General features: G+C 25.7%; 1 protein-coding gene across 2 annotated transcripts; it reads left to right on the top strand.

The window, feature by feature from the left end:
* Positions 1 to 11,413: 11,413 nt before the first annotated feature.
* LOC127072418 (uncharacterized) lies at positions 11,414 to 18,526 on the top strand. Of its 2 annotated transcripts, XR_007785391.1 has the most exons (10): positions 11,414 to 11,596; positions 12,784 to 12,977; positions 13,063 to 13,203; positions 13,741 to 16,105; positions 16,222 to 16,375; positions 16,456 to 16,555; positions 16,635 to 16,791; positions 16,908 to 17,061; positions 17,142 to 17,241; positions 17,321 to 18,526. XR_007785391.1 is itself a non-coding variant. In XM_051012847.1 (7 exons), the coding sequence occupies exons 4-7, from the start codon at positions 15,991 to 15,993 to the stop codon at positions 17,447 to 17,449; spliced, it is 498 nt and encodes a 165-aa protein (XP_050868804.1). In that variant the 5' UTR covers positions 11,415 to 11,596; positions 12,784 to 12,977; positions 13,063 to 13,203; positions 13,741 to 15,990; the 3' UTR covers positions 17,450 to 18,526. The 2 variants fall into 2 exon arrangements, 1 of the variants encoding a protein (XP_050868804.1); XM_051012847.1 differs by lacking the exons at positions 16,456 to 16,555; positions 16,635 to 16,791; positions 16,908 to 17,061 and having other exon boundaries at positions 11,415 to 11,596.
* Positions 18,527 to 21,314: the final 2,788 nt, after the last annotated feature.

Raw genomic sequence — 21,314 nt, 5'->3', positions numbered from 1 at the left:
TTATTTGTGAAAATATGTAATTTAAATAAAAGCGATGTAATTTTTCGAATATTTTTTTTCCTTCAATATGAACTTTTTTTATATATTGTTATTAATAGAACATTATATATATATATATATATATATATATATATATATATATATATATATATAATCATATATATATATATATCATATAATTTTATGTTCGTAAATGTAATATATAAGTATTTATATTTAGTGATGTAGAAACTGGTTTTGTATTTGATAATAATATGTATATGTTATTCGCTTGTTTCTTCGTGATTTTTTGGATCGAAAATTTGATATTGTTTTCATATAAAATTTTGTTGTTGTAACATTGTCGAAATTGCTGCAGATAATTTTAATTTCATCATTGAAAATATGTTTTTAAAATGGCGGCAATATGATCATATATATTTCAATTTTTAAAAGTAACGAAATGCTCGAATAGTTTTAATTCAAATTTTAGAGAACACTTACATAAATTATGAAGACGTTCTGTTTTAAATTTTAAAGAAATTGAACAATTATTGAAAAAATGATATCCACTTGATTATGCAGAATTTAATTTAATTTAATTTAGACTAGAAAAAAATAAAAGCGATTCATACATTAATTCTTTTTTTTGCATTTTACCATAGCACTCAATCAAACGTTATTTATTCTTATTATTATCTCTTCTTTTCATTTTTTCAGGTGACAGATTTCTCTAATGTAACAAAAGCGATAACAATCAGCAGATATATGCTTTCTTTGTCAGGAATTTGGCCGTTGGAAACTCGTGACAGTTTATTCATATCGTTTATAATTTATGGTGGTGTTTTTTTTATACTTACAATATTAGATATGATAACAAACATTCAAGATTTTCGTTACGTTTTGTCGAACGTAATGGAGAATATGTTGGTAATAATGACAGTGACAAAAATCTTAATGTTACGGATAAAGTATCGTACTTTGTCAGAGTTTCTGATCGAAACCAAAATGGACTACATAGCAGATACTTATAAAAATGACGAAGAAAAATTGACTTTTTTAAAATTTAACAAAATTTCTTTTAAATTTGTCATGATTTTGTTTCCTTGGTCAACGATCTTAGTTGTTTTGTATTATATTAGAACTGTCACACCGAATATAATAATGGGTAATTATCTCGATAATTCGAATATTGATATTTCAATAGTCTTGGAATTATAATTAATTAATTAAACGTATTCATCTGTCATTGTCCAAGCGATAAAAAATTAAAAATAAAAATCAAAAAACAAGAAAAATCAAACGATAGTTGTATATATCTATATATATTAATACATACATATATATATATATATATACATATATATATTTATTTATTTATCTATTATCTCCGATCAAACGATGAAAATATGAAAAGTAAAAAAATTGATAAATAATTTTATTAAATCTCTATTAATATTATTTTTCACTGCAGCTATAAAAAATTCTACATTCGAATATAAATTACCTTATAAAGCAAGGCCGATAGTGAAACCGTACGATACAAAAAGTTATATATTTGTTTGCTTACACCAATTTATACGTACAATAATGATCCTTTCCGGTTACTGCGGAACTGATTGTTTCTGGGCTTGTATCGGATTTCATCTTGTCGGTCAATTAGCCATATTAAAGTGCAACGTTAAGAATGATATAAATAATGCCGATAGTTGTCGGAAAGAAATTCGAAAAATAATTTTTGGACATTATCGGTTGATAAGGTAACGTTATTTCTTTAATTAAAGCTTGTAATTCATAAAGAAACGTTTATTAAGTGAAGTATTTATTTTTCTTTTCTTTTTATTTCAAACTGTACAAATGCGCAGAACACTATAAATTATCAGACGCTGTTTTTCTGGGTTTATTTTCAAGATACAAATTTTTTCTAATCTTTTCTTCTTTTCTTAAGAGATTCTTACAATTTCGTTACAAAAAAATTATGTAACTTTGTTCTCTAATAGAATTCCTTTTAATAATATAGGTTTTTATTAACGAGATTGTAAGTGATTTAAATACAAGAAAAATTTCAAAGATCATTTGTTGTAGAATTATGCGAAACTAAACGTCCAAGAACATTTTCAACCATATTTCTTCAACCATGTTGGTTCTGATATTCAAAAGGGAATAAATATAGTTTTGTTTTAATTAATATATATTTATTATAATTTTCTATGCGTATAAAAATATTCTTCTTTTATATCAGTATATTTTTTTTAGAATTTTATCGCGAAAAGAAAAATTCGAGATGATCGTTTTAATCCTACAAATCACTATTTAGACACATTATCGTAGATTTAAAATTAAATAAATCTTTGTTGTATTAAATAAATCTTTGTTTTTCGACAACAATAAATTGTTAACGCATGAATTTCGCAGAAAAATTCGAAGGAGTTGTTTTAATCCTTAAAGTCGTTCCTTAGCAAAAAGATAAATGACACGCGTCTCATAATTTTTAATATTTACACGCATTAATGATACTTCATAGTGGAACAAATTCTTTTCCTTTTATTATCAGAAAAATATCATTATAAAGAATAATTTATCTTCTTCATATCTGTTTCAGATTAGCGGACATGTTAGAGGATAGTTTTAGCATCATTATCGGTCAACATTTATTTGGAACAACGATAGAACTTTGTATATCGAGTTATCAAATGCTCTCTGTATGTATACGTCACTGGAATCGAAGTACATTCATTTCTAATAAATGATTCCTACTTATTTAGAGTTTAGCTGTCGTCGAAAGAGGAGGTATATTAACATTTATTATGTATGAGTGTCTCTTGTTGAACACATTGTTTATTTATTGCTACGTGGGAGAATGTATTATCGAGGAAGTAATTAATCGAATTCTTATTTAATTGCAATTCAATCTGTAATTTGATTTAATTCTATATTATTACGATTTTGTTTCTTTTTATTATTATTATTATTTTTTCCTTTAATTCAGAGCACGAGCTTGTGCGAGGAGCTTTATTTTTGCGATTGGTATGAGCTGTCCAAGATTGATATTAAATCGATTAGCATTTGCATGATGCGCACTAGGAAGCCATTGAAATTGACTTGCGCGAAGTTTTGTGTTCTATCCATGCACACATTTACCGACGTGAGTCATTATTATTAATATTTCTTCTTCTTCCTTTTTAATTTTTTTCTTTTTAATGTATTGCTCGTATTTCGCTAGATTTCTATTTTCTGCATTTTTAAGCTATTTTCTTTTAATCGATATTTAGTTAATCTTTTTTTTTGCTTCATAGATTTTACTTTCTTTGTCCATTAGCATGAATTTCTTTTGCAGATATCATTTGCTCTCCACGAGTATTGCTTTTTCTTAGAAATTTTTCTTTTTATTTGTTTGTAATTAATCGTTTCTATTTATTAACTTTCCGACATTTATCAACGTGAAATGTTTCTGTTAATATTTTTTTCCATTTATCATTTGTATTTTTTTTTCTTACTTTCCAAAAAAAAATATGATTTTTCGTTGATAATTCTTTTTTATTAATTTCAATTTTAATTTGGGATACTTTCGATAGTTTAAACTTTTCCATATTCAAAGACATTAAAACCTGTTATCTTTTTATAAATTTTACAGATAGTGAATAAATCAATGGCGTACTTATCATTTTTACGGACGGCTCTGTAAACGAAACTGTTTGATAATTAATCGTGACTAATAATTACTGAAATATAGCTGATATTATTGTACAAAGTTTTAGTAAATAGTTTGTAATAAATGCATGCGATTACATTGTTTAGAGCCACAAATATAAAATTAACATTATCCCAAATTTGGTAAAAAAGAACTTTCGTTTTTTAAGTAAAAAGAAAAAGAAAAACGTAACACGTTTTTCGTGGTGTCACAAATAACTTTATTAAAAATATATTCACAGTTTTAAATCCATCATCTGCAATTTTTCATGCAACACTTCATTATATCAACTCTCGAAAATTTTTTATCTCTTTGCATAAAGAATTCTTCAGATAACATTCAAGGAATCAAAAGTTTCTCCATCAAAAAAATTTTATAATTATTGTAGATCCTAATATTATAATTTTTTTTAATAATTCGATAAAATATTGTAAAATTCGATTCGAATTCAATTCCAATCATATTGCACTACGAAACTATTAATAAAATATGCAAAACTATAGTCTTTTTAAAACATATTCGTTCGGTTTAATTAATAAGGAAAATTTACTATAATAAAATTTGTGAAATACATACGTACATGTTTAATGGTTTAAATTTAAATGTAATTTACATGGATAGTGAAGTCCAGTCGACAGTAGAGTCGGTAATCGATTACTATCACTGAGGTATATTTTGTACCAAATTGACAACGTAATTCATGTGAGGATATCTAAAATCCCACAAATCTATCAAATGAATTGCTTCACGGTTTAAATACTTGTCTCTTACGAATTGATTATACAGGGAATTTTCGAAAATGTGGTTGAAAATAGCTTGTCAATACAATCTTTACGCTGAAATAAAAAAAAATCCTTATGAACAAATCCCCAATATGCAATATTACAAATTATTTTATACATTAATATAATATATATATGTATATCATCTATGTATATTGCATAAATGTTATTATTTAGTAAATTACATAAATTTGACTGTATATATAAATGTCTGTATGTATTTCGTGACTATTTACTTTGCATATAATTACGTGTATACGTACACCATGTAATGTAAGAAATAAAAAATGTAAACACTCAGTTTATTGTCGTCAGTAACTTTTAATTGAATAATTAATAATCGAATTATCTTGGATAGCATAATATGTTTGAGTCATGTTCTTTTTCCATAAAATATAATTCCTTTTGGTATATATCCACTTCAGTAAGTCCTCTTCACATGTAAGTAATAATTTTTGTCATATAAAAATATTTTTGATTAATTTTCTACGTATAATCGAAATTTAGCAACAATTTTTGTTATTTGCAGCGACAATCCCAACGATCTTCAGCAATTCCTTATTAATAGCATCGATCTTTCACCAAACTTTTTATAAGCTTCATAATAACCGGTTAGAGAAGAATTAACAACAAGAAGACTCGTGAAATGCTAGAATTCAACCACTTAACAGCTCGTTTATCCTTCTATTTTTTTTTCTATTCCGTAGTAATAGTGCATGTTGGCGTTTTTCTTATTTGCTCGAGAAATATTTACGAGGATGTTACGTTGAAACTTTCGGCGGATATAGAATCCAAAAAAAGAAGATATGATATATTCTACTTAGAGAAAAATAAAAATGATTAATGCAAAACACGGTCCGTCAAGTGTTAATTGATTATTGTTGAATCGATTTCCTTCTTTAACGACTCACCCCCGATATATATTAAAAACTCAAATTTTGAAGAAATTAAATGATTGCATATTAATATAACAATTATAGTAATGCAAACGATAATAATAATAATAATGATAATAATAACAATGAAAAGAAAAAGAGATAGAGAAAAACGATAAAAAATATAATAATAATAAAATATTGTGTATAAAAATTAATTTTATGTTAGAAAATGTATATATGTAACATAATATATCTATATGAAATATATAGAAAATTAATTTATTTGAAGTATAAAATATGATATGAAAAAGAAATTCTCTTCTTTTCTGTATTCGGCGAAACAGTAATTATTTGTGGAAACGATTAAGAAAAAGTTACATTAATATCGTTAATTATAATTTCTTTTCTATGCAGTTATCGCGAATTCTTTATTGGAATATAAATTATCTTATAAAATAAAGCCGTTATTGAAGTCATGATGGAAAAAATTACACGTTGGGTTGCATACACGAATTTTTACATATGACAATGGTCGTTTCCGGTTATACAGAAACTAATTGTTTTTTGTCTTATACTATTTTTCATCTTACTGGTGGATCGGCCATATTGACGTACAGAGTAAAGGATGTCTTAAATGATTTCGACGGTTCTCGGTAGAGAAGACATAAAATGATTCTTCGACATCATCGTTTGATGAGTTAATGTCGCTTCCTGTAACTAAAGCGTCGAAGGAATAAAAACTTTTTTTTTTCATTTCAAATGATATACATGCGTAAAACACTAGAAATAATGAGACACTGGATTTTTCGATGTATTTTTCAGATTCCAAAAAATTCTATAAGTTCGTTAATATTCTATTACGATTTATTTTAATAATACAAATTTTTATTGATGGAATTATAATCGACTTAATTACGAGGACAATTTCAAAGATCATGAATTTATCGTAGAATTATGCGAAATTGAATGTCTACAAAATTTACAACGTCGCTATATTTGTTTTAATATCCAAAATGAAATAAATATAATTTTGTTTTAATTAATATATATATATATTATAATTTTCTACGTGTATAAAAATACTCTCTTTTTATATCAGTTTATTCTTTCTTGAATTTATCGTGAAAATAATATTCGAGATGTTTCTTTTAATATTTCGTTTTACTGAAATTAATTTTTAGTTTATCTTTCGCTCGAGGCATGTGTAATTTCAAGAACAGATACGAACAAAACGTGAACTACGAATACGAGGGAAGTACTTTAAACTCACCATGTGTCCTTTGTATCAGTGTATACGTTTAGCTTGGTTGATCCCCTTTCATGCGTATATAACAATTGATTTCTGGTTTGTTAGATTAAGTAGTGTTAGCAGACTGTGAAATCATTATTTTCAATCTCCATGAGTATATCAATATTCAATCTATATGAGTACGTTTTTTTGATGATAGCGTGCGTCTCGCAATGATTCATACTAAATACGACATCGGTACGCAATTATTTCACGATATATGCATAAAAAATAATAAATATAATTAACACATATAAGAAGTAGTATATAAATTAACAAAAAATAAAAATTTGTCGAATGTTTTGTTAAAAATAATTAATAAAAATAAATAATAAAGAGAGGAAATAATAACAAAATAGCGATGGGAGAAAGTACTCGTAAATAATGTGAAAACGAACTCGTGCTTTGATCTTGATTTAAAATATTATTTATTAAAAATAATATATGATATATATGTTCACTAATTATTAATTTTGAAAGAATAATTGACAAGAATAATTGACATATACTTTATATGCATTTATCATCAAAGAAAATTATGAAAAAGTTATATCAATTTTCAAAAAGCATTTTATTTGGCATAAATTATTCTCGAAAAAAAAAACAATTTCTAACACGATATTTTGTAAAGAAAATAAAGCTTTTTCAAAGATTCGAAAAAGATTTTGTTCATCAAAATTAATTAAGAATTATACCTGTTCTCATTGATGACGTAAATCATTATAAAATCGTGAGTGATGAACAGCCTTAATGTTTCTTTTTTGTAATCAAAGTTATACTTAAGAATAGTATAACAATATTATTGGATATAAATAATATTTCAATTTTTATACTATATAATTCTTCTTGTAATATTTGCCAAAAGATTTGTTCTTAAAAAGTTATATCTACTTTTATATTGCTCGATAGCAAAAAATATTGTCTGAAAACTTTTTCTCGTAATATTATCGCCTTTTCTTTTTGTAATATTTAAATTAGCAAATATTTCTCGTTATTACTTTTAATAGCAAAAGATATGGATTCAAAGAAAATCTTTCGTCATATTTATTCGTCTGCCGTAATATTATCATTTTCTCCTTTATGTATTTGATTTTAATACGCTTTACGCAGGTCAATCAATATTTCCTATTACGCAGTTCAAAGAGACGGAAAGCCTGCAAAGGATATGGGATGGGAGCAAATAAATCTCTCGATAAATCCCTACTAATTGGAAAGATTATTTTTCGTATTTTCTACTTTTTTTTAATTTTTTATCTTTACAATTTACAATGAAAAACTAACTGGAGAATGTTGACTATTGACAATTAATTATTTTCTTATTTTTATCGTTAAAAATGTTTATCAATAAGAATTAATTTCTTCGTTTTTTTTCCATTTCTCGAAAATATGTTGTACAACATTTATTTTGCATTATTTTTTCTTGCAATTGATGTTTCTATTATTAATTATTAAAATGTAATTTCTTTTGGAAGTAGATTAAGTTCATTTGTTTTCTTTTTAAAGTGAAAAGATCACGTAGGACTGTAATTATTGTAATTTAATGAATTATAATTCATAATTATAAACATTAATATTAATTATAAATAATAAATCCAATAACAATAATAATTATTGTAATTATCAACATTAATCGTCAAGAAATTATTCGATAGTCCATAATACAACATTTTTAATGTTCTTTTTGTAAGATTAAATTGTACTTCAAAATAGTATAATAATACTATCGGATATAAATAATACATCAATTTTTATACTATATAATTCTTTTTGTAATATTTGCCAACAAATTTGTTCCTAAAAAGTTATATTTAACTTTTATATTGCTCGATAATAAAAAATATGGCTTGAAAACTTTTTCTCGTAATTTTATCATTTTTCTTTTTTTGTATTATTTAAATTAACAAACATTTCTCTTTATTACGTAATAGCAATATGGATTCAAAGAAGAAAATCTTTCGTCATATTCATCTAATATTATCGTCATAATATTATCGTTTTCTCTTTTATGTAGTCCGTTCTAATACGCTTTACGCAGATCAGTCAGCATTTTTTATTACGCGGTTGAAAGAGCCAAAACGGCCGCAAAGAGTATGGTTTGGGAGGAAATGAGTTTCTTGACCAGTCTCTTTGAATTCGACATATTATACCTTTTCAATTTAACTATAAATAACATATGAAATAATCCATATTGCATAAATGTATATTGCAATAAACGTTTCTGCTTCACTTTTATTGATCGCTCCTTATCAAGAAATAATATCAATTAAAAAGAAATTAATTTCATCGTTGATATTCTGTCATATCAAAAATATCTTGCTAACGTCAATATACATATTTTTAGTTAGTAGTCCTTCTGACAAATATCGGCCAAAAATATTGTTTATGCAAGAAATATTTATTTTTCGGTTTTCTTTTAGTCACAATAAAAATTATATCATGAGTGACAAACTGCTTTATTATTATTATTATTATTATTAAATATCAGCTAATATCGTTCTTTCCTGTATAAAAAATTTATATAGGAAATTTCTAAAAGTATTTATAAAAAAATCCTTCACCGAATATAAATCTATCATGATTCGACGAATTAAATTTTCAATCATTTAATTTTTCAAGTATTTAATTTTCGAAGTTGTCGGTGTACTTCTGTACATTTAAAACGGTGTACTTTATCGTTTTAAGTTTTTTATTACAGTTTGTCGACGATGACATTACACTTTGGTATAACTTAAATCAAAAAACAAAAAAAAGAAAAAAAATGCATTTACTTTTCGAAAATCGTCTTTCTTTTTAAGTGATTCGTAATGTCCATTTCGTGTTCATTATGCGATCGAAATTAGTTACGAAAAAGAAGATAAAATTTATAACAACAGTTACCATGTACATTAATGAGGCAAATAGGAGACGAACTTTCACGAGACCGTTTTACAAAGGCTTACTCGAATAATACAACAAGGAATCCTTTTTCAAAGGATCCGAAGGTAGACAGCTTTTGCTAGAGGATTTAATCGATTGAGCTCGAGAGAATTGTCGAGGGGTTGTCCAACGGTACACGTGTAACCGGGATCAAAGTGAAAATTTTCATCGAAAGAGATGTACAATTTATCGAGATAATAATGTTAGCTCGGGAATATTTTGTAATTATACGAGAAATGTTAATTCCACGTTTACGTGATCGTGTCATCGTAATTTTATTAATTTAAAAGAAATAATTATTCGATATAATTGAAAATAATAGAAATTATAAATTCAACGTTTCAAATTGTTTATTCGAATATTCACGACGTGTACTAATAAAATATTCACAATATCTAATAACATTATGAATATTTATAATATTAACGTTTAATACGAATATAATATCTAACATTTTTCAGAGATATAGGAGTTTGGACGAATTAATTTGCAATGTACTTCGAATTCCCTCGGCAATAAGTTTTAATAGGGATTAAATGAAAATACGTCTACGTAATACATAGTTCCCCATGTATCGTTAGGTACCTTCGTATTATTCGTTTTGGTATAATCCTTCTCCCTTTGCGTGTGCACTTGTGCGCGCATGTATGCGGTATGTCAAGAGGGAGGGATTGCATACGTGGATGTGTGTGTACATCTCTGAATAGTACCACTTGTAAAAATAAGAAAGGTATTTTTTCACTCGTTTTCCACCTATTAAACCATGGCAGAGAACTGGATAATAGGATTAGCCCGTTTATTTGTTTTACAGAACTATGTACCACGTCATCGTGCTTTATAAACGACCTTTTTTATAAACGACCACATTCTTCTGAAAATTGACTCCCTATTGGAGAATTTAAAAAAACGATCTGACCACATTTCCATATTTAATTGATATTGTTTGTGAGTATCTATGTATTATATTAAAGATGCTACGTTATATACTAATTTATATTTTCTGACCAATACTACGATTCTACGATATATTATTTTATAATATACTATAAAAAATCGTATGGTTATTTATTACTACTTTACCATATATTTTATCTATTTTTATTATTATTTTACATTGTATTTTACGTTTGTAATATTCCATATTAAATTCATCCTGTATTTCTACATTAATCCTAGGAAAATATTATATTTATTTAATCGTTAATATAGCAGTAATTTTATTAATGTAATTTATTAATAAATTTATTAATAAATTTCTAATAATATAATATTTGGGATTGTATTATTTGAATGATTAAATTTCTCAAAAAACATATAATATATACGTATAATATAACATTTACTTCTAATTATTCTTTAAGATAATGGTAGATATTTGTTATACTGTTTTTCTCGATCATATCGTTATTCAACCTTTTAACAACCCTCTCCAAACATAAATTATGAATGACGTAGAAGATAGATTTTTCATGAAATAATTAAATACAATCTTCCTATACAATCTTTTAAATTCTATCTTCTATGTAATGTTCATGTTCTCTTCACGTACAATAAATAAATATAAAAAAAATATTCCCTCCCCGAAAAGAAGATTAACGAAATCCGATCCTTCAATAGTAAAATGATCAAAAGGATACGGATATGGGGAATGCTCGATAGGGTGAATCAAAAGGAGAGAAGGGAATTAAAAAAAAAAACGCAGATTGAAAACAAAAAAAGAATTCCCCTAACAGCTGTATCGATCCAAATTTGTCTGCAACATTGTGATGAGATTACCGGGGATGATATGCTCGTCATGATGAGATAGACAGTAGGGGGTACTGAACAGCGCATGCTCGATGTTAGAAAGCCGAGGGTACAAGCTTTTCGACGAGAGCTTGACGAGCTTATTCCAAATCGAGACACCAATGTGACCAGTGCTAAGAAGTTCCAAAAGAGGAAGGACGATCCATAAAGAAAAATAAGCATACAAATAAAAGTAACTGAGAAAGGCCCAAAAGTTTGAACTCTACGCTGAGAATCGCCTTCTTCATCACGATTCATTCTACACTTCATGATCTTGGTAAGATAAATCATATTTGAATTTTATACTAACGTTTAGTAACGCAAGGATTTATTTTGAATGATTTTATTCTTTATATATCATGCTATAGAAAATTGTATAATTCTATATACGTCTCTATGAGTTATATTAAAGACGGTACGTTATATACTAATTTATATTGTGTGACCAATGCTACGATATACTGTTTTATAATATACTATAGAAAATCTTATGATTATTTATTATTACTTTACCATATATTTTATCTATTTTTATTATTATTATCTTACATTGTATTTTACGTTTTTTACACTATATTTTACGTGTAATTTGTCTTTGACATGTTATCGTATAATATTAAATAGAGTGTAAAATATAATTAGAGTTATCTGAATTAGGATATTTCCGTTTAAACATTTATATCATGTATTGAAGTAATCGTATATAAAGCCAAGTGTTGCGTAGCTATTTAATTCCCAATAATACTGTTTATTGATGAATCAATGATACTAGTTGATTTCTTTGTTTAACAGTAGTTGAATTGCTTGCCTGCCAATTACTTTAACAATTGAAATAAAGGTACATGATTCAATATGAAGAGAACAGAGAAATCATTTTTCTCTTAACGCAACCAAATCGATAACGCTTGGTTCTGTGATTAAACCTTTTAATTTTGGTTTTCCAATTATTCTATCTTCCATTTGTATGATACAAAAGTTCATTAAAGGAAGTTTCGATATTTTTTCTGATAAAAATAACATTCTAAACGGTGACTCAAATATGTAAATAAATAATTAAAACGCTTAGAAAGTATATCGAAAGATTAATTGAACGTTTTTAATATTTTCGGAAGATTCTGAAATATTAAAAAAAGAATGAATTACCAAAGGGATCAAAATTTTTTAACGATCTCTTTTCATATCAACGTTTCGATCGTTTAATTGAAATAATTACGAAATATTTAGAAGGAGTAATTTAACAATGTTTGACCATTTTAATATGTCTTATTAATATTATCATCATTAATATTATATTTTCAATAATGAGTCTTATGCTGAAGTATGATTTCCATGAAATTTATTATTTATTATCTGTTCTCATTAATCTGTAAAATAAAATTAATTAATAAGACGATAATCGAAATAATGATATTGATATTTATTTACATAAATATATACTTATTTAATTATAATTTTTGTTCCTAGAGTCTGTGTCAATATTATTTCGTACGATCAAGCCGATGAGAAAAATATTAATAATTTACATAATATCTAAAACTGCATAAAAAGCGATGGATATGCAGTTACCTGTTACTTATGGAGGAATAAAAATAGAGAATATCTTAATGATAGATCAAGAGAACGTCTTGATACGAGAACGTCTTAAATTGAGCTACCTGGTAAAGAACAATAATATTTTATTTTCAATGAAAAAAGAAAAAAAAAGAAATAAAATATTAACTTAAATTTCTTTTAATAATCCAGGACATTGCTTTCGATGTGATGCTTACATTATTAGCAACGTTCATATTCACATATATCGAGTAAAGCCGAACAAGACAGTCAAACAAGTATTAAACCGATATAATGAAGGCTACTATGAACATGGATTCTTAACAACTCGCTGTAAGTAATTTATAATTTTTTTCTGTAGCAACGAGTAACAATAATTATAAAACATTTTGTAAAAATTCTCCTATAAATTTCTATTTTGATTATAAAATAATTACATTGCTGCGGAAGGAATAACTATACAGATCGATTTTCCGCAAATCCACCTTACATTCTCTTATCATATTGTATAAAACTAGTAAACTACAACAGTTCTGATCCTAATGATATATACATCAAAATATTCTTAAGAAAATCTAATAAAATATTTGTAATAATATAAAAATATGTTGAAAAGGTAATATTTAACAGTCTCCTTTTGTAATTAATTAGAGTTGTTCAAAAGTTTATTTCATTCGATCGATCGTGATATATTATGGCCAAAAAGTAATATTGAATACCATCCTGTCAAACCTTTAATAATAATAATTTGCTTAATAACAATTATTACGAGTTCGTTACATTTTCTTTCCAATTAGTTTAAAGATAAACTCGTATAGTATTTTTTGTTATGTACACATACGTCAATATAATTTTCCTTATTCTTTTCAGACAGCACGAGGATTAAGTAAAAGTAAATATACGCATATATACAAATATATCTAAAACCATCTATAAATCATTATGTTTTATTATATGTACAATAACCTGTATATGTTTATATACGTATATTTGTATTTGTGTCTTTATGACCTATCTCTGTTCAACTTTATATTTCTAAATATGTGAATCAAATTAAAATTAACCCTATATATGTATAGAACATATGTAGGGTAATTTTAATTTATTCAAAATGTTTAGTAACATCTAAACGAACAGTCTCTATATATTTGGAATATATAGGGTTAATAAATATGTGTGTGTGTGTGTGTGTTTGTCTGTGTATGTTTGTACATATATATAAATTTAAATAGAATTAAAATTAACCTTTCACATTCGGTTTCCTCTCGGATGTTAGCTTCATTTGATTTATTCGTATTTGATTTATATAAATTTGTAGAATTTGAGGAACATATTCTTTTGCAAAAAAATTAAAATTTTATTCCTTATAATTTTCTAATATTATAAATTTCACAGCAATTTTTTTATAGCATTATAATTGATATCATTATTTATGAGATTTCATTGATTTTCTGGAAAACCATCTGAGGGACCATCCGGGTGCGAAAGGTTAAAAAAATAATTAAAAAATGAAGTAAAATAAAAAAAAAATTGAAAAAGAAGAAAAAAGAATTAATATTAAATAAAAGAAGACAAAAAAAAATTAAAAGATAAATGAGAATCAAAAAAATATTAAAATTAAAAGAAAGAAGAAAGCATTAAAAAAGATTAAAATTTGAAAAAAGGAAAATAAAAAAATTAAAAAAAATATTTAATTAAAAAAAAAACATTTAAAAAAAAAACAAACAAATAAATATGTATCGAGAAATTGTACCGATCATTTTCATATTTATAACTCTTTGATACCTGTCTTTAATTCGTGTGAATCTATGTGTTATCTATATGTATATTTTAATTTTTTAAAAATATTCGAATTTGTTTAATTCGATATCGATTTCATTATTTTAAAAATCTTAAATGAAACTGCTATTTAAACTGATACTTCAATTTCTCGAATCAGTTTTATAATACAAAAATATATATTCGAGTAAAATTATTAAAAATTCGACTAAAATTTCGAGTAAAATTTATTAAATAATATATTAAAATATATTTGTTCTTATTATTACGTTTAATTAAGTATAATAAATTAGATATAACTTAATTTTTAGATAATATAATAATTATATTAGTAATGTTGTTCATTCGTTAAACAAAGTGCCTTTAATTATATTAATGTAATAATTCGAGTCAATTTCCATAAAAAAATGATATTAATTAACGACATTACTAATTAATTTATTCGGTTGGGGAAAAACATTTTTTCGTATTTTAATGTAAAAGTCAATTTTTTCCAATTGTTTGCATTAGAGATTATAATGAATAGTTTGAAACAGCGTCAACGATTGATCCTCCTTCCTTCGATCATGATCATTTTCATACATTATCGTCCATGATGAGCCGTTTCAAGAATGCTTTAATTTTATTACATTTTAGTAACGATTCCTAGATAGAAATTCGTTCCATTAAATTTTCCATTATTTAATCATGCGACACACAAACATTGGCTCTTTTTTCGTATACAGCCTTCTTCAAACGGTTTAAAACTGTTTCGTGATTGATGGTTAGTTCCTTGGCGATGTCATTTGGATCACTTGCATCATAACTTCCAAATTGAAAACGTTTGATGTAGCTTTGTGCGACGTCCATTGATAACGCATCGATCAATAAATATCACAAATTTTTTTGTTAGTTGGAGTCGCATTCTTACCATTCTTGTAATACAATTAAAAAGTGAATCTTCTTTATTCCTTTTCAATTTTAAGACGTAATAATTTTTAAATAAATAAACGAATATATTTATGACCATTCTACAAATACTCAATGATATGTCTACTTACGAACGCGAGGCATTATAGCCAAAGTGATTGTTTAATATTATTCAAATTATATCACAGTAATGTCATCGGCTGGTAAAATACGAAGAAACATTTTGCCCGAATTAACTCAATATAAATAAAGAATTAATTTATAAATTGAAACGATAACTAAGTCTCAACCATTTTTGTAAATTGTAATGTAATGTAACTACGATGGTTGGACTTGTACTGACCTTATTGTTAATTTTATTACTGTTCTTTGTGTGACTATTACTTATGTATATAATTTGAGATTAGAGAATAGTATGATTCAATATCGATAATGTCACCTATCGAAAAATTAGAAGATTTAGAAGGTAACTGTAACACCAATTCGGTAGGAGAACCAGAGGACCGGATTTTTTTTCACCTCTTTGGTTCCAAATCTATTCAAAAAGGTTAGTTTTTATTTCAAATTGTATGCTTTATTAATTTCTTTTTATTATAGAAGTAAAAGTTGCTCCTGCGAGAGAGTTAGCAAAGTTTCCTGATTTCCGTTTATATTTTATTGCAGTGTTATTAAGCGAAAAAGTAAGAGAAGCTATACGCGAAAGCTGTGACGTACCGAAAGAATACAAAAATTCTGCATCTAAGACAATCGATTGTCTAAAAAGTAGCACAAAATCTTTCGGTAGTAGTTGGAGTATCTACGACTACAAAAATTATGGGTATGTATTATTCGAATTTATTTGAATTTTAAACTATTCATTAATTTTTAGAAATCAAACATTTCTACGTTATGTATTAGGTGTTACTGGATGTTCGACAAAATTGGTTTTATAAAAACAGCGAGTCTAAGCAACACTGAAATTACTCATTATTCTAAAATTCTTCAAGGGACATCATCCGTGAGTCTATAAATAATCTTTACAAACAACTACTTGTATGGCAGTAGTGTAATATATATTCGCAATTGAATTATTTTAGGATTTACGAAGAAAATCGGAAGGACTTGTCGCAACCAAAGGTTCATCAGCTGCTCGTATAGATTCTTCTCAGAAAAGTTCAAATGATCATATTGGACAATCAAGAATCAAACGACCAGAATTTCTTTAGCTATAAGTTTCCGAATCTGATTAACAAGGTAAGTTTTTATTTCATATTATATGCTTTATTAATTTCTTTTTATTATAGAAATAAAAGTTGCTCCTGAGAGGTAGTTAGCAAAGTTTCCTGATTTCAGTTTATATTTTATTGCAGTGTTATCAAGCGAAGAAGTAAAGGAAGCTATATGCGAAAGCAGTGACGTACCGAAAGAATACAAAAATTGTGCATTTAAGACAGTCGATTGTCTAAAAAGTAGCACAAAATCGTTCGGTAATAGTTGAAGCATCTACGACTACAAAAATTATGGGTATGTATCATTCGAATTTATTTGAATTTTAAATTATGCATTAACTTTTAGAAATCGAATATTTCTACGTTATGTATTAGGTGTTACTGGAGATTCGACAAAATTGGTTTTATAAAAACAGCGAGTCTAGCCAACATTGGAATTATACATTATTGTAAAATCCTCCAAGGAACACCATTCGTGAGTTTATAAATAATCTTTACAATTAACTAATTGTATGGCAGTAACACAATACATAGTCGCAATTGAATTATTTCAGAATTTCAATTGGCTGAAAGAAAGTCCAGTCCTCTGGTTCTTCCACCATTCGATCGGAGTCAGTTATCTTCTAAATCTTCTAACTGGTCGGCAAGTAACGTTATTGATATTTAATCATACTATCCTCTAATTTTAAATTATATACATAAATAATAGCCACACAAAGAAACAGTAACAAAATTAACAATAGAGAACTGTACAGAACCAATCATCGCAGTTACATAATATTGTAATTTACAAAAATGTTTGAAACTTAGTTCTCTGTGCATTTTATGTGTTAATTTTTTATTCATATTGAATTAATTTGGGTGAAATGTTTCTTCGTATTTTACCGGCCGATGACATTCCTTTGATATAAATTTAATAATATTAAACAATCAAATTGGCAATAATTCCACGCGTTCGTAAGATGACTTATCATTCAGTATTTGTAGAAAGATCATGAATATATTCGTTTATTTACATAAAAGTTATTACATCGTAAAAATGGGAGAGTATAAAGAAAATATATTTTCAAATTTTATTACAAGGCAGATAAGAATGCGACACCAGCTATTAAAAAAATTTGTGATATTTATTGATCGATGCGTTATCAATGTACGTCGCATAAAGCTACATCAAACGTTTTCTATTTGAAAGTTATGATGTACGTGATGCAAATGACGTCTACAAGGAACTAAACATCGATCATAAAACAGTTTTAAACCGTTTGAAGAAGGCTGTATACAAAAAAAGAGCCAATGTTTGTGTGTCGCATGATTAAATAATGGAAAATTTAATGGAACGAATTTCTATCTGGGAATCGTTACTAAAACATGCACGAAATCGAAGCATTCTTGAAACGACTCATCATGGGCGATAATGTATGAAAAAGATCATGATCGAAGAAAGCAGAATCAATCGTTGTTGCTGATTCGAAGTATTGATTATAATCTCTGTTGTAAAGAATTGGAAAAGACTTACTTTTGCATTAAAATACGAAGAAACGGTTTTCCCCAACTTAATATATTAATTAGTAATGTCATTAAATAATATCATTTCTTTATGGAAATTGACTCGAGTTATTACAATAATATAATTAAAGACATCTTGTTTAACGAATGAATAACATTGCTGATATGATTATTACATTATTTAAAAGTTAGGTTATATCTAATTTATTATATCTAATTAAATATCATAATAATAATAAATATATTTCAATATATGATTTAATAAATTTTATTTGAAATTTTAATCGAACTTTTAATAAATTAACTCGAATGTATATCTTTGTGCTATAAAACTGATTGGAGGAAACAAAGTATCAGTTTAAGTCGCAGATTCATTCAAGATTTTTAAAATAATGAAATCGATATAAAATTCTATGTCAGATTAAAAAAATTCAAATGTTTTGAAAAAGTTAAAAAAGAAGCGAATATCGACTAAAATTTGAGTTTACGCTCATAACATCTATATCACAGACTTATAAATATGAAATAGATCGGTATAACTTCTCAATATATATTTATTTGTTCTTTTCTGTTGAATGTTTTTTTTTTTAATTTTAATTATTTTCTAATCTTTTTTTATTTTCCTCTTTTCGAATTGTAATCTGCTTTATTGCTTTCTTCTTTCTTTTTAATTTTAATATTTTTTTGATTCTCATTTATCCTTTAATCTTTTTTTGTCTTCTTGTATTTAATATTAATTTTTTTTTCTTCTTTTTCAATTTTTTCTTTTTGATTTTAATTCATTTTTTAATTATTTTTTTAACCTTTCGCACTCGGATGTTCCCTCAGAGATTTCTTCAAGAAAACGATGAGATCTCGTAAATAATGATATCAATGAAAATAGTATAAAAGAATTACTTCAAAATTTATAATATTATAAAAAATTATGAGGAATGAAATTTTGATTTCTTTCCAAAAAAATATGTTTCTCGAAGTTTATAAATTCATACAAATCTAATACGAATAAATCAAACCAAATTACCATCTTTTTAAAATGTTTTTATATGTATTTATACAAATAGGTGCAGACACATTATAGTTATACGTTAGTATCTATACACACATACATACATAAATATATCTATTGACCCTATGTGTATTTCATATATATAGAGTCTTTTTGTTTATATTACTAAACATTTTGAATGAATTAAAATTAACTCTATATATATTCTGTATATATGTAAAATTAATTTTAATTTGATTTACATATTTAAAAATATAAAGTCAAATAAAGATAGGTCATAAATATACAAATCCAAATATAAGTATATGAATATATCTAGGTTATTCATCAATAAAACAGTGGTTTATAGATAGTTTTAGATAAAGTTGCGTATATGTGTATATTTACTTCTATTTGCTGTCCGAAAAGAATAAGGAAAATTACATTGACGTACCTGTATTTAAAAAGAAAAATATTATACCAGTTTATTTCTAAATTAATTGTAAAGAAAAGTAAATTTATGGCAGACTAGCGAAAATAGTTCTATTTCGCTCTATAAATAATTCTAATTAAGCAAATTTATTATTATTAAAAATATAACTAAAAATTTTATAAGATGACGTTCAATGTAATTTTTAACCTGTAATATTATATCACGATAAATCGAATGATATAAATTTTTATAACAACCCTAATTAATGACAAAAGATTTTTAAATATAATCATTCAAAAATATTTTTATATTATTGTAATTTTTTTACTAAATTTCTTGAAGAATACCTTGATGTATATATCATTAAGATCAGAAGTCTTAAATATATATCATTGTATTTTTGTATATCATGAAATATATATCATCAAATGAATCATATTGATAAAAATACAGATTAAAATTTTTTATGTAATTATAATTATAAATTATTAATAATTTTCGTTCGTAGATAACTATAATAACAATATATTTGAGCATGATTCCGTTGCGAAAAATATCAAAAAATTATAGGAAAAGAAGCAGTAGACATATTACGGATGATACGTTAAATTGCTGCAATCATGTTTTTATCTACATTTTTACTTATTTACCTATTCAAAAGACGTTAGAAAATTCCTTATAAAATTCAATTATGATTTATCTTACCAAGGACGTGAAGTAGAGAAGATTAAGAACAATTCTCAATATGGCTGCAAATTCTGGTCTTATGCTTATCTTTCCTGTACGTAGTCTTTCTCTTCAAAACTTTCTTAAAATTAGATTGACTACGTTTCCTTTCCTTTACGATATCCTCTAGTTAAAACTGTCCACCTATTGATCCTTTGAAAAAAGACGAATTATTATCATCATTATTTTATTCGTAAATTATTATCTTTCTTTCTTTTTTGTCGGCTTCTCTGGCCGATTTATCAATGTTACGTAGTATATCATATGAAAAGAAGGATTATCTTTAGTAAAAGGTATGCGAGCATAGTAAAATGTATGTACAATAATACGTATATATATATTTTTTTTCTTACGTGTTCATGCTGTTTTTTCCCTTCTAAATATTTATTAATTATTTAATCAATTTTATATTTGGTTCCGTATTTCTTTTTTGGACTCACTTTAAACCAGACAATAATGGTCACATGATAGGATACATCATCGATCTTGTATTTTTTATTTATTGCTATATATCTTTTCATTGCAAATTATTCTTGTTGCTTTTTATTTTTATTTTCTGTTTTTCTTTTTTTTTTTTTTTTTTTTTTCATTCTGAAGATCTTTGATCCAAATGTGACCATGCGACAGAATACACCGTTGTCTTTACACTTTTTATTTATTATACTACAAGTGTAGTATATTATTATTTCCGTTTAGAATTTTCTTTCTTCTTCGTATCGACTTTCTATTTCCTTTCTTTTTTCTTTTCTACGACGAACTTAAACCAAGAGCAATAACGATCAAACGACACGATTCACGATAGACCATAACTTCTATAAGCTCGACTATTTCAATTTTTCCTTTTACTCCTATATAACATGTTCTTCGATGCAATCGCAAAAAAGGAATAAGAAAAGAA

Source organism: Vespula vulgaris, chromosome 25 (assembly GCF_905475345.1).
Source record: "Vespula vulgaris chromosome 25, iyVesVulg1.1, whole genome shotgun sequence".
NCBI lineage: Eukaryota > Metazoa > Arthropoda > Insecta > Hymenoptera > Vespidae > Vespula > Vespula vulgaris.
Note: the sequence above shows the minus strand (reverse complement) of the source record. Positions and strands in the feature narration are given on the sequence as shown.